The sequence below is a fragment of the Amborella trichopoda genome, chromosome 11, assembly GCF_054954075.1.
Source record: "Amborella trichopoda isolate Santa Cruz 75 chromosome 11, AtrichopodaSantaCruz75HAP2 v2.0, whole genome shotgun sequence".
Taxonomy (NCBI): Eukaryota; Viridiplantae; Streptophyta; class Magnoliopsida; order Amborellales; family Amborellaceae; genus Amborella; species Amborella trichopoda.
In genome coordinates this window covers 46,091,272-46,105,834 of record NC_142346.1, presented here as the reverse complement: position 1 = coordinate 46,105,834, position 14,563 = coordinate 46,091,272, and the positions used below count along the sequence as shown (strand labels likewise).

The window sequence follows — 14,563 nt, the reverse complement described above, 5'->3', positions numbered from 1 at the left end:
TGTAACTTAATAAAATATTATTATAAGGTGTCGTAAGAGTTTAAATACGAGAGGCGAGGACTCCCACCCTAGAAAATTTTGAAGTATTTCTCTCTCTAGCCGAATTTATATCGGAAGCTCCCTCTCAAAATATTTTAGGTAAGTGAACTCATTATCTTGAAAAATAATTCGTTTTTTTTTTTAAAATGAAATGAAATAATTACTTTTGCCTATTATCACGAATGTTAGGAGCGATAAATTTTATGCGCAAGCAACCTGATTGTCTCGAAAAATAATCTTTTTAATAGCATTCTTAGAAATAAATTTATTTATTTTTCTTGTCTATTGTTAGAAAATTTTAGATACTGTAAAATTATTAGAAATAAATGTGATATTTCTGCTTTTACTAAAATTGTGAGATTCGTTCTACTGTGTTTGAATATTTAAACATTGTAAATTTCATGTGCAAATGACTGCCGTATTATTTGAAAACTGATATTTTTGCAATTAATTATAGCATTGTCTGTGAAATATTTATTTACGAATTGACATCCCATAAATTGTGATGATTCCATATTCTTGAATTTCTATAAGAATTTTTCTATACATATTAGATTGGCAATTATGCTAGTATGTCTTTACGAACTGCTACTTTTCTAAATTTGAGCCCAAAATATTTGATTGGTTATTTTTGAAATGTTATTGAAAGTGACTGTTATTAATGGTTTCAGTGAAATTCATATTAATGATTTCAGTGATATGTTGAATACATGATATTGCTGCTTTCGAATGTTTAAAGAGATTTAGAAATACTTTAGGTATGCAAGTGGACTCATCCGGTTCGCTGGTGAGGTATAAGTGGACCTATCCGGGATGCCGGTAGGGATAAAGTGGACTCATCTGGTACGCAGGTGAGATATAAGTGGACCTGCAGGGATTAAGTGGACCTATCTGGGACGCCGATGGGGATTAAGTGGACCTATCTGGGATGTCGATAGGGGTTAAGTGGACCCATCAAGACGCTGATGGGGTATATAGATGACCTACTTGAGACGCCAGTAGGGTATTTTGTGAAATCTTTTGAATTATGCATTGATGTTAAAATGTGATATGCATTTCAATTATTCGGATTATACTTAATTATACATTTTTGAAAGTGAAACTGTTAATGTATTCCTGTTAATAGATCTCCTTTTTTAAAATATTGATATCTTTCAATCATGATTATTTTTAGGATTATGATGATCACTTACTGAGTAGCCAAACTCATCAAATTATGGTAAACATTTTTCAGGATAACTGCGGTTTCATTTTGAGTACTCGTCAAGGGCAACTTTGGAAGATATTGTAGTTGTGCCTAAGCTTTCTTTTGTTACTTTGTAAGAATTTGCCACTGTAAATTTGTCCTATCAAGAGATGTATATATGTTTTGACTGTCACATCTCAGCAATATCAGTATTGTAAATTCTTGGGGTGTGACATACACCCATGTGATAACTTTTCTATAGATCCGTACCAACTTTAATAGTGATCATTTAGGGTCCTACACACATGGGTGGGGAAGGGTCTTATAGGATCGTTACTCTAAAATTATATCAGATTTCTTTCCTTTTTTTTTAATTCTAAAATTTGTTCTTTGTTAGATTCATGCACATCATTCTTGAGATTTTCGTTCATTAAACTTTTGGATCCAAGATTCATCTTTAAAATAGATTTTAAAGAGAACTCATTTAAATAGATGAGTCGGTTCTCATGGAAACCTTGTCGATATACAGTATCAAAGTGAGGCCTTATATAAATTGTTTCCTTTATAAATTGCGTGTGGTAAGCAGTTAACTTTAAACAATTAGAGTAAGATTTATCTTTAAATTATGTCAGAAGATGTAGTTTTGGTGTCAAAAACTCATTTGATAACTTAAAAATCTAATTTTGCTCCTAGGTAAAAGAATTAAGCTCCAAAAATGATGTTGAACAAGCATGTCTACAAATCCTTGAAAATCTTGGAAATAAACGGGCCAAATAAATGTTACAAGATGTATCTTTTTTCCCACTTGAAATCCTTTTTGTCATATTATACATCTCAAGACTAATTGAAGGGATTTTCAGTTTCCAATCGATATTTTCTTATGGATTTTTTAGGTGTCTTATTTTTACATTATAAAGAGATGCACTATATAAATTTTTTCCTTGCCCAAAGGATGCAATTGGGCTTAGGCTTTAAGATAAAAATTAAACCCGCACTTGAAATCCAACTAGAAAATGTAATTCACGGGGGCGAAACCGTTGTGATGGCCTATAAATCTATTCTTACCTCTAACTATTAAATTTGAAGATTAAAAAATAATATAGAACTGCTATATATGTGAACTCGTATTTAAAATCCTGGATTGGTAGCGTGAGCCACCCATTCTCTAAATCAATCATTATCGGTTGAATTAACAATCATGAGAAATCGAAGTAGTGATCAAACAACTTTATGAGGAAAACAAAAGGAAAAAGTTTATATACAGTTGAGGCTCTAAAGAATCACATTAGAGCCCACCTTAAAAATTTCACTAGAAGAGGTTGTTTTGGTGCCCAAATATCCTCAAATTGATCATCTCGACATCAAGGTGCGTGTACATGAGAAAAAAATGGATTTCAAGTTTTAGAAATAGTGCACCTTGTAACACATTTTTGGACCGTCAAGTTTCAAGATTTTCAAGTTTTCAGACATCTACTCGATCTACACTATTTGTTAACCTTTAAATTTTATAATTAAAAATGAAAAATATATTTTAAAGCTATCAGAAAGAATTCCAATATTGAAATCAAAATTTTCAACACTATTTGAAAGTGTGCTTTACTTTGATTGTTTAGAGCCTCAGCAATATACGAACCACACCCAAAAAAAAAAAAAAAGCCATCATTTCATGCGGGTTGGACCGCATTTCTACAATATTCGATCCAAAGGCATATAGCATCCATCTTAAAAATAGATGCATATAGGTGGTCCATCTAAAAATAATTGCAACTAACGGTCCAAATATTTTCTTAACATAATTATTATTTATAGTTTTAAAAAAAAAATCCATATTCATAATCTCCATGTTAAAGATTATATATTCTCTAAAAATTAGGATCAAATTATATTTAAAAATTATATTTATTGCCAAGCCCGCATTTCTACGTGTGCAGACTTGACAACATGCTAGCTGCGTCCAAAAAAAAAAAAAAAACATTTAAATAACTTTACAATGTACAAACAAAGATTTAAACTATTTTCAATCATTTTAAAAAAAATATACATTTAAACCTGCTTAAAAATGGAACTTGAAAAGGCAAAAATTCAAAATACCTCCTCTAAGATTTTCTCCATTTGGCCTCTAAATACAAAAATCATTCATATATATGATAGAGCTTGAACAAAGAACAAAATGCCTCTAATATTACAATAAATGATTGAATAACAAAAGAAAAATTGTGGATTGGGAATGGAAAGAAACAATTGAAACTTTCACCTTTTGATTTCGTCAGTTGGGATTTTTCCTTCACGAATCTCCTTTAAAAATCTTATGGAGGATTTGAAAATGAAAAAAAGACCCTTCAATTTCTACAAGAATAGTTGAGAAATCGGTGAGAAATTACAAAAAATTGATGGGAAGTGTTTCTTGTATAAACACAACCGAGTTGCCAATTCAGTGCAAAAACAAGGGAAATGTTTCTTGTATAAACACAACCGAGTTGCTAATTCAGTGCAAAAACATGGGAAATTTATCAAAATGAACCTCACTTTTCAATTATTTAATACTTTATATTTTTTCCTGCTATATCAAGGTAAAATTATGTGTATTTTGATGGGCATTTTGACATTAGAGTAAAACATATGCATAAAATGTTAAATAAGTGTATTTTGATAGATTTCCCCAAAAACATTTGAAAGTCAAAACCACTTTTTTTTTTTTTTTTTTACTGTATTTTTGAGGTGCACCTTACTTTACAACCTTATATAAACCTTTTCCATGCGTACGGAAATTCGAAAAGAAATATCACTGCATGTAGAAGCATTAAATTCTGCCACCTTTGCCAATACGATTATGAAGGTTATTCGTATAAAGAGCTTGCTCAAACATCACAATGATAAACACCTGAATGGCTCAGATGGAGGAGGTAATCGGAGCTTAAACAATCGGTCTGCCAGTGCAACCACCAACAAAAGAATCCAGTGAGTGCGACGATAAGAGCCACCGCAACCCACACCCAGTTTCAACCGGCCAAACTGCCATGAAAACATTAAATATTGATATTTCCATAACTGAAACCACCAGAGCAGCCTCAACAAAAACTACAGCAGCCCAAATCCTGAAACCAGGTTCCAATGATTTTGATGGTGACAGAAAACGAGGTTTTCATGGCTGACTCCCATAAAAACATTGAATATTGATACTTCCACAAAAATTACACAACTGAAACCGCAAGGGCAACCTCAACAAAAGCTACAACAGCACCAATCGTGAAGTGAAACCGGGTCCAATGATTTGGATGGTGACTGAAAATGAGGTTTATCATCATCAATCAAGGATTAGAGAGTAAAGACATTCAATAGAAAAGGTGGTTTATGATCGTCAATCAAGGATTAGAGAGTAAAGACATTCAATAGAAAAGGTGGTTTATGATCGTCAATCAAGGATTAGACAATGATAAAGGGAGAGTAAAGACATTCAATGCCATCAATGGGATATGGAAATTTATTTCATGTAGACTGGACCGCATTTCTACAATATGCACTCCAAAAGTATAAGGCATCCATCTTAAAGATGGATCCAAATAGGCGGTTCATCTAAAAACAAGTGTAACTAACGGTCTAAATATTTTTTTAATATAATTATTATTTCTAGTTTTTAATACTTTTTTTGTTTTTTTTCATATACATGATCTCCATGTTAAATAATATATATTTTCTAAAAATTAAGATTAAAGTATATTAAAAAAATTTATTTATTGCCAAACCTGCATTTCTACATTATGCAGGCTGGCCGCATAGAAACCATGTTCATGGGATATTGGTAGCTAACAGTTTTCATCACCATCCAACCTATTGATAAGACCCGGATAACTTGTGGTCATTTTAAGATGATCATGAATAGTATTATCATATGGAGCCATACAATATTTTTTTCTTTAACCACCCAGGCTATATCTCTCTCTAAACTTCTATATCTCTCTAAACTTCTCTCTTATTAGTCTCTCTCTAAGTAGCAAATATTGTCTCTCTAGGTTTTTGAACTATTTTATATTTCAGAAAGGTGAGACATTTCCTCACTTTTTTATTTTTCTCCCAAAACTCCATCAAGATAAAATTTGCTAGCTGTGCGCACTTTATCGAGCACATGTAAAAATACAAAAATCTAATTCAAATAAATTATAATAACCAAAAGACCTCTTAAAGTTCCAAAGGTTAGTCATTTAATTTTCTTCCAAATTTATAGGTGCATGAGAGTAAGATGTATACGTGTCCAAAATTTCTTCTTAATCCATTACATATAGAAAATTCTAAATTGAAATACTTAGACATTCTTTGGACTATTTGATCCTGATGGTTGATATCAATATTATTTTAAAGGTGAACTATAATGTGGATTTTTTATTGTATTTCATTCATTATATTTATTCTAGAGTACTTTTTGATATTTGATATCAATATTATTTTAAAGGTGAACTATAATGTGGATTTTTTATTGTATTTCATTCATTATATTTATTCTAAAGTACTTTTTGATATTTTTCACTAGTGAACGAAGGCGAGAAGCATAGATGCCTAAATTTTAACTCAATCTACTATAGAAAAATAAAATAAAATCGAAATACTTTGATCATCTATGAGGGTATTTTAATTATTCTATGCTTTCCAAATTATTTTTGAGCTTTTTTTTTTTTGTAGAGATCTATGTGGATGGGAAATATATATTCTTAAAATTTAGCACAATATGATTTTTTTTTGAAACTGGCAACTGTATTATATTAAAGAAGGGAATAGTACAGAAGGAAGCTAGAGACCACCAACTGGACGAGGGTCCTAGATCAAAAAAATAGGCACTCCACCAAGTGGAGGCCCCAAACAAAAAAAAAAAAAAGAAAAAGGGGAGAACGTAGTACAAATGTACAAACTATTATAGAAGGTGTAACAGGAGTGTATCAAAAAAATTTCGATCATGTTTGGAGAGCTCCATCTTTAGCTAGTGCCCACTTGGGCATTGAATTCCTGCCGGATGTGCCCTTAGAAGAGGATCGTATCCCAACAAAGGTGAGCAATCTTGTGAGAAATAGGGACGAGGTACCAGGGGCATGGAGAAGAGTCGGAGGTGCGCATCGCCTTCGACAATGAACGGCTGACCCCACATAGGGTCAAAGAGTTTGAGGCTCAGGAGGAGGGATTGAGATTCAGCCGACAGGTAGTTTGCATGGCCCGGGTGGGTTGAGTCGGAGGCCAGTGTGAGGCCAAGGTGGTTCCTGAAAAGACCTCTAGCTCCTACCAATCCAGGGTTGCTTACGGAGCACCCATCAAAGTTGAGTTTGGTTAGTCAGATACGACGTGATAATGGCCAAAGGAGGGGGGGAAAGAGAGGTTGGGCTTGAGGTTGGGGAATGAGGGAAGGTAGGTGGCGGGAGCAGTTGTTAGAGCCTCTTGCCTGGAGGAAATTCCTCATGAATTGCTCCAGGCAATACATTATGTTATACTCATTCATGGTCTCAACTCATCCATTTTTCTTCTTTCGTGATCCAGACCGTACATTAGTTACATGTTATGTGGACGGGCTATCATTTCAGAATGTCATTCATTGAACAAACATCACCATCTTATTAACAAAACATTAATAGATGGTTATAATTGACTAATTTACAGACTTATTGGTTTACAAAATTCCATCTTAAACCAAATACTTTTCAAAAATTCCTAGAATTCCATACATATTTACTAAGCATAACATTTGTTATATCAGGTACTCAAGTTTGTGAGTTTCAAATTTCAGTATTGGATATTTCCCATTTTACCGGTGCTAATTGGCTCCTAAACACCAACTAACATACAACATTATTATCCAAAATTGCTCCAGCCTACCATAGACTTAATTTTTTTTTTTAAAAAAAGTTCAATTTTGAGGCCTTGAACTTCTAGATCATTCCCGCATGGTTTCCGTAAAATTTTAGGATACCAATTTTTTTTTGGTACGTAAAGATTGAAAATTATTATTTTCTTTGAGGTTGGTCGTCCTGCCATAAAGATCACATCCCCAGAATTTGGAAATTGGGATAAACAAGATGGTGCAGTTTGTATAGAACCGAGGTTCTAAACAATCAAAGTAAAGCCCAATTTCAAATAGTATTGAGAAATGTGGTTTTAATATTAAAAATATTTGTAATAGGCTTAAAATATATTTTCATCTTCAATTATAAAATTTAAAGCTTAAAAAATAGTGTAGATTGAGTAGTTCTACAAAAACTTAAAAATCTTGTAAATTGATGATAAAAAAATGCATTATTTTCAAAACTTGAAATCCATTTTTTTCTTCATGTTAATGCATTTTGATTTCGAGATGATTAATTTCAAGATATTAAGCATGAAAAACAATCTCTCCTAATGAAATTTTTGAAGTAAACTCTAATTTGGTTATTTAGAGCCTGTACTCTATACAATTTTTTTCGGATATTTGTAATTTAAGTTTTCGCTGAGGGAGTAGATGGATAGTATACTCCTGCGGCAGAAGAACCCTTTTTTGCTGAAGTGTGGCACGAAGAAGGAGGAGAGCGTTGTTTTTGGCGCGTTATCGAGAGAGAGAGAGAGAGTTTTGATTTTGGCGCCATTGTTGGAGTTAGGGTATGACGCAGAGAGATATCATGCTGAAGTGTGATGCCTATGATCGTTAGCCTTGAAGAAAAAGCAGAGAGAGAGAGTGAGAGACAGAGGGAGTGAGCATTTGTCTCATTTCCGCTTTTTGTTACACATAGTAGACTTTGCGTCTAAGCGAAATTCAACCGAGTTTAAAGCCACTCATGCCGAGAGAGAGAGAGAGAGAGAGAGAGAGAGAGAGAGAGAGATGGGTTTCTGTGTTCCTCATCACTTATTGGTTTTCATGGCTCTGTTCCCTGTTTATACTGCCTTAATCATGGAACCAACTGATTATTTCTCAGCCCTGGGTGATCCTGGAATGAGAAGCAAGAACATCAGAGTAGCATTGGAGTCGTGGAATTTCTGCAATGAAGTGGGGCAAGAGAATCCCAAAATGGGTAGCCCAAGATTAGCAGATTGTGCTGATTTAGACTGCTCATCATCCAATTCTGGTGAGAAAATTCTCTGATTTCTCAGTAAATTTTAAATTTCAGATGAGTTATTGAATTTCCATGCATTTTTTCACGATTGAATTTCCCCCATTTTTCTTAGTAGTGACTAGTTAGTATTGAGAAACAAAGGTCCGTTCTTGATGACAGACGAAGTCTAATATAATGAATACCGAGAGAGAAAAATTGCTTTTTGATGAAAGAAAAAGCACAATCTTCATATGTTCATCATCTATGCTAATGACAATGCACAATACTGGATAATAAGAAAAAGATTGGTCTCCATATTTTAGGAAGCCCAATTGTTGAATTTTCATTTATTTTAGTGATTGAGCTATTGGCCCATCTCATCTTATATGTGACAATCACTTTAGAGAGATTTAATGAGCCTTTTTTATCCTTTTTTTTGGGTTCGTATTTTTTAGTTTCTTTTTTTTTTTTTCAATAAGGGCTAGCAATCATACACAGAGTGAAGATATGAGAATTCTGCCTTGAATCACTATGCAGATTTATTATTATTTTAATTTTTCCCCTAAATTGAGCTTTTTAATAATACTATACCCCCCTCCCCCCAAATAAAAAAGAAAAGAAAAAGAAAGAAAGGAAGAAGAAAAAAAGACATGTTATTTAGGTACAACTATTGGGCCTTCAAATATATTAACATAAAGTTCTGGACATTTTCCTGTAAAATTTATCAAGATATGAGATGTGATTATCTTTATCAATTCCATATGACCCCTGCATCTGTAGTTCCTTTATTATTTATCATTTTAAATTTTTATCACCCCTGCATCTGTAGTTCCTTTATTACTTATCATTTTCTTCTTTTCCCTTTTTCTTTCCTTTGCTTCTAATTTGCTTAAATTTAATTGTTAGGTTTTTTTTCCCCATCCAGGATTACTTTCTTCTCCTAGTAAAAATTATTAAGATCAGAGGATGACATTTCATTGTTTTTATTTTCTTTTAGACTGTGCTAGACATTAGTTTGGTTATTGCAAGTTTTTGGAATCAGATCTGATGGGTAGTCTTCTACATGGTAATGCAGGTGAATGCAATGTAATTCAAATGGTGACTGATGAAGACAACAAACTTCGGGCTGGTGATGTGTTTCCAAACCCTTCCTTTACACCTTACAATGACACTGATTTGTATGCTGTAGAGAAAGAATTATATCTTGGTTCCCTTTGTGAAGCAAATGATTGGGGAAGCCCATGGCAATTTTGGATGATCATGCTAAAAAATGGGAACTTTGATACTAAAAGTGCACTTTGTCCAGAAAATGGGAAAAAGGTTAGCCCAATAATCACAGATAGAAATTTCCCATGCTTTGGTGAAGGTTGTATGGATCACCCTTTCATATATCATAATTGGTCAACGGTTGATACTCTACCTGGGTCTCTATTGGAACATTTAGTGGGAGGTTTCTATGGAACTTACGATATAGAATCTGATCCAAGAGATGGGTTTGGGAACAACTCATATTTTTCGGTGACATGGGAGAAGAATGTAAGCACTGGAAGTTGGATCTTTACTCATAGATTGAGGACTTCAAATAAGTATCCTTGGTTGATGCTATATCTACGTTCCGATGCATCAAAAGGATTCAATGGTGGCTATCATTATGAAGGTCATGGTGTCATGAGAAAGGTAGTTTCCTGCATAGTTTATTTTATTTTATTTTTTATTTTTATTTTTATTTTTATTGTGTGTATGTGTCTGGTGCAAAGGGCGGTAGGTATTTTTCTTTTTCTTACTGAACTAAAAGAATTTGTTCAATTTAAAGAACTTCTAACTATAATAGGCTAAAATATGCTACATCTAAAAAGAGTAGTCCTCCATTTCCTTCAAATTGCATTGACATGGATAGAAGTTTTCTTGAGATATGTGAACTTGACTTTTAAGTTTCGCAGGTGCCCGAGTCTCCCCATTTTAAAGTCCGATTGACACTAAACATTAAGCAGGGGGGTGGTTCAAACAGTCAGTTTTATCTTATGGATATTGGTAGCTGCTGGAAAAACAATGGTGAACCTTGTGATGGTGACGTTCTTACTGATGTAACTAGATACAGTGAGATGATTATAAACCCAGATACAACCAGTTGGTGTCGCCCTGATAACCTTGCTAGTTGTCCACCTTATCACATAACCCCCACTGGAAAGAAGATTTATAGAAACAATGCTCACACGTTCCCTTATTCTGCATACCATCTCTATTGTGCTCCAGGAAATGCAGAATACCTTGAAAAACCATATGATATTTGTGACCCATATAGTAATCCTCAAGCACAGGAATTGGTTCAGATTTTGCCTCATTCTGAATGGGCTGTTCATGGCTATCCAGTAAGAAAGGGAGATGGCTGGGTTGGGGACCCTAGAACTTGGGAGCTTGATGTTGGGGCCCTTTCCAGTCGATTATACTTCTATCAGGTAGTTAAAAAGTGATATTTTTTAGGAAAATCTGTACTTGGAAACGTGTTTTTTTTGCAGGGAAAGTATACTATAATCTCATGGGCTATTGGAAATGATAGTACATTTGGCTCATCATTGTCCAATGAAACGATGGATGATATGGGAAGAGTGGGACCAACCATTTGGGTCATGTCCTGATTTGGTGGGTCCCTCTTTCTCTATCTCTCTGCATCACTGTCCATCATTTCATTGGCCTAAAAAGGCCCCAATGGACTACAGTTTTCCATGGTGCATTACCTTATCTTGTACTTAAGACTTCTGCACAAGAATTGAATAATGGGAGACCTTTTTATTTGGCACTAGGCATAGGGAATTTATATATGCCACTCTCTACCAGCCATCCGATCTGAGTGGATGGCTTGGATAACTTTAGCCATAATGTCACAAGTGAGCTCTTCACCATTTGTCTAGATCTAATGTCTCAGAGTATTTTTTTTAAATTTCTTTTCTACAAATCATATTGACACCAAATTTAGGGTTCCCATTCTCTCATAGAGTTGCACCTACAAAAAATAGTACAAAATATTTTCAAAAAATAAAATGACCAACCAACTTAAAATTACCAACCGAAAAGTTGGTAGGTCATTTTATTTTTTGAAAATATTTTGTAATATTTTTTGTGGGTGCAACTCTATAAGAGGATCGGAGCCCCAAATTGGTGTCAATATGATTTGCAGAAAAAATTAAAAACTAAACAGTGTTTAGGCATGACATCATGATTAGGGCCATCTCAGCCATTCATTCTGATCAGACGGTAGGGAGAGGGGTGGCATATATGAAATCCCTATACCTAGTGGCATATAGAAAGCTTTCCCTTCAGTAATTGCTTCTTATTATTTCTTGTGACATATTTGTTCCCATATACGAACAGTTTCAAGGTTAACAGTTGCTTGGCAAAAGAGAAAGTGATATATTAGTTCATGGAAAAAGTATTTCATTGGATGAGTTTAATTTTATGTTCTTATTTCTAGCATATCTGTCTTTAATGGTTCACTTGATTTTCTTATTCTGGCCTACCGACCAAAACTTTGGTTTTAAATGTCTTTGCCGTTAAAATGAAAATTTTTGCTGGTCATCATTTTCCAGGTCTTCACGTTTTCTCTTTTCTATTTAGTTGGCCTTATGTAAACGCCTCATTAGAGATTATGGCTTACAACCTTAATTACGGCCCCTGGGATCAGTGGCCATCTCTCGAACAGAATAATTCATTATCGGATTTCATTGGTAGGCCACTTAACTGGCTATAGTGTAAAATTCAGCACATGGGTTTGAACCCCATGGGGCTTGGGCCCTTGCGAGTTAGTGTCATATTGTCTCAGCAGATAGGCTAAACTTCATAGATTCAATTTCAAGTGTCAGAGAGACCATTTTAAATGGCCAATATCTCATGCATTCCTAACAGATCTGGAGAGGCTGGTTGGTTAGAATACTTTCAGATGATGGAGACCATGGCACCTTCTACCCCTAACTCTCTTCTTGGATATATAGTGCTTTCATAATGTTTTAGGACTATCATTGCTATCTTTAAAGCGATAAGGGCATGAATGAATCATCTTCCTTTTCAGTGAAATGGTTTTGGCTATTGCAGGAATTTCATGGATGTATTGACCTTATAACTAGTGGCTCTGGTAAAGTTTTGTTGGTTAAGATTCTTATGACGTTGTGATCTGCATTTGTTCTATGAAATTATCATGAATTATAGATTAGATACTGACCATCATTTCTACCGTTCCTAGACAGGTCGCTTGCACTAGCTGATTGGAATTTGTGAAGTCTCTTACATGCTTAATATGTTTTGGATGTAAACATACCCTTTCCCATTATTACTATAGATTTCTGGGCTAGGGTTTTATTCATCATTTGCCATAGGCGATGACTGAGTTTCACCATAAAGCAAAGGTGACATCTTGCTTATGAAACCATGACAAGCATTTTATGGTAGAATTTCTGGCATTTCTCTTGGGTTGAATGTCATTCTACCCTTTTGATATGAGCATATGTGGTTAATCCAACGACAACACCCTTCATTTTTCTTTCTGTTGCAGTTGGAACCTATAAAGTTCCCAGTTTTGCTGGAATGCTTATACTTACTACAGAAAAAATATGTAATTCTAAGGGTTTTTTAGTTATTTAGGAAAATATTGAACAATTGGCTCATTAATCCCAGGGTAGAACAATCGTTTTGACTTTCATGTAATACATTACAAGGCGTGTGGGACCCTATAGGGTGATTGATAAAGCAATTCTCAATAATTCTCAAATTTTTGCAAATTTTATCTATTTCAGTTTTGAGGTTGTATACTATAAGACCATTCATTTTTGGTACAAAGAGGTCATAATCACCCTTAACCATCAGATGTGGAATCTGACAACTTAAAGTGTGGCACACAGTTTGCGAAATTATATTATGAACCACCTGATTTCACAACTAACAGTCGATAACGATTGTGACTTTCTTAGACCAAAAGTTAAATGGTCCTATTGTACACATTTCGTTTAGTTTTACATCTCTCTCTCTCTCTCTCTCTCTCTCTCTCTTTCTCTATGGTCTCTGTATGTGCGAGTGTGCACATGCACATACATTGCCAGGTGTTTATCTAGGTGCTAACTAATGGATACTTCAGGATCCTGGAACAAAACCTGCGAGGAGGCTGTGGACATCGCTTAACGTGGGTACTGAAATTTATGTGAGTCGTAAGAGTGAGACTGCTCAATGGTCTGTAAGTGATTTTGATGTTCTTATACCAAGTAATACGGGACTTGGTGCTCATGTCTTCTGAAACTTCAAGATGCTATCATTATTTATCAATATTATTGAGCAAGTAAAACTTGTATTTCTTTTTTGCATACATGGCACAAGAGAACATTCAAGCTTGTATGTTTGGTGTACATTGATTGCTTACAGGTTGATGTAAATAATGTTATATTTTCTTTACATAATTGCAAACATTTAAAAAATTTAGATTTTACCAAAATAACAATGGTAATTTCTAGATAAAAATAGGGCCAATTGCAGAGATTCCCATGACCAAATTCACAATAGATTTTTGGTAGTAACATTTCTTTTGTTCGTCATTTGTGCTCTTATAAGTTTGTTTTGATAAAAGAAAGGTTCCTGCTCTAATAAAAGGATATGAATGAGAAGGGCACTTCATTTGTGTCTAGAAAGAAGAATTTGGATTTGTTACCAGTGACGGGCCTTTTCAGATTGGAGTTAGAATTTTCAAGTTGTCTGGTCTGACTGGGTGGACTAATTATCTGTTATTTTGTTCTTTTATTTTTCATTCTCCTCATGTAACCCATGTGGGACAGTTAGTGGCTATGTTGATCAACTGAAAGTTTGTAATGTTGAGTGCAGTCTTTTGATGCTTATGTTGATAGGCCTAAAATTCATTTGACATTAAAGAAAGCCACTTTTCTTTCTCAATTGTGCAGTCCCACTTTCCTGTCTCATACAGGAGTTAGAAACAATCATTCTTCGAAGTATTCTCCATTAATAATTCCAAAAGAAACCAGTCTTGGTTTATCCTCCTCGGATACTGTTTCCAGCCTAATGCTCCGCCCGCCACACATGATCCGTCCTTCTATCAATCGAGAAAAGAACCAAGTCTAAGAATTTCTACATCTCTCAAAGTCTTCTATAGTAAGTCAAAAGGCTACTTCCTTCCCACATTCCCCTATCGTTTGAAGAAGAATGGCGGCCGCTTTTCGGATTAACATGAGCAGTTGTTTCAGACCTGTGATTTACATAGATGACTGGCCTAAAAGGGAATATGTCACTAACCATGACCTCATCAGGA

At 34.4% G+C, this 14,563-nt stretch overlaps 1 protein-coding gene across 2 annotated transcripts; it reads left to right on the top strand.

The window, feature by feature from the left end:
- Window positions 1–6,272: 6,272 nt before the first annotated feature.
- LOC18448476 (uncharacterized) lies at window positions 6,273–13,969 on the top strand. 2 transcript variants are annotated; one of them, XM_020676165.2, is made up of 4 exons: window positions 6,273–8,298; window positions 9,341–9,942; window positions 10,206–10,721; window positions 13,388–13,969. In XM_020676165.2, the coding sequence occupies exons 1-4, from the start codon at window positions 8,055–8,057 to the stop codon at window positions 13,541–13,543; spliced, it is 1,518 nt and encodes a 505-aa protein (XP_020531824.2). In that variant the 5' UTR covers window positions 6,273–8,054; the 3' UTR covers window positions 13,544–13,969. The 2 variants fall into 2 exon arrangements, with proteins under 2 accessions (XP_020531824.2, XP_088707132.1); XM_088851006.1 differs by lacking the exon at window positions 10,206–10,721 and having other exon boundaries at window positions 7,756–8,298.
- Window positions 13,970–14,563: the final 594 nt, after the last annotated feature.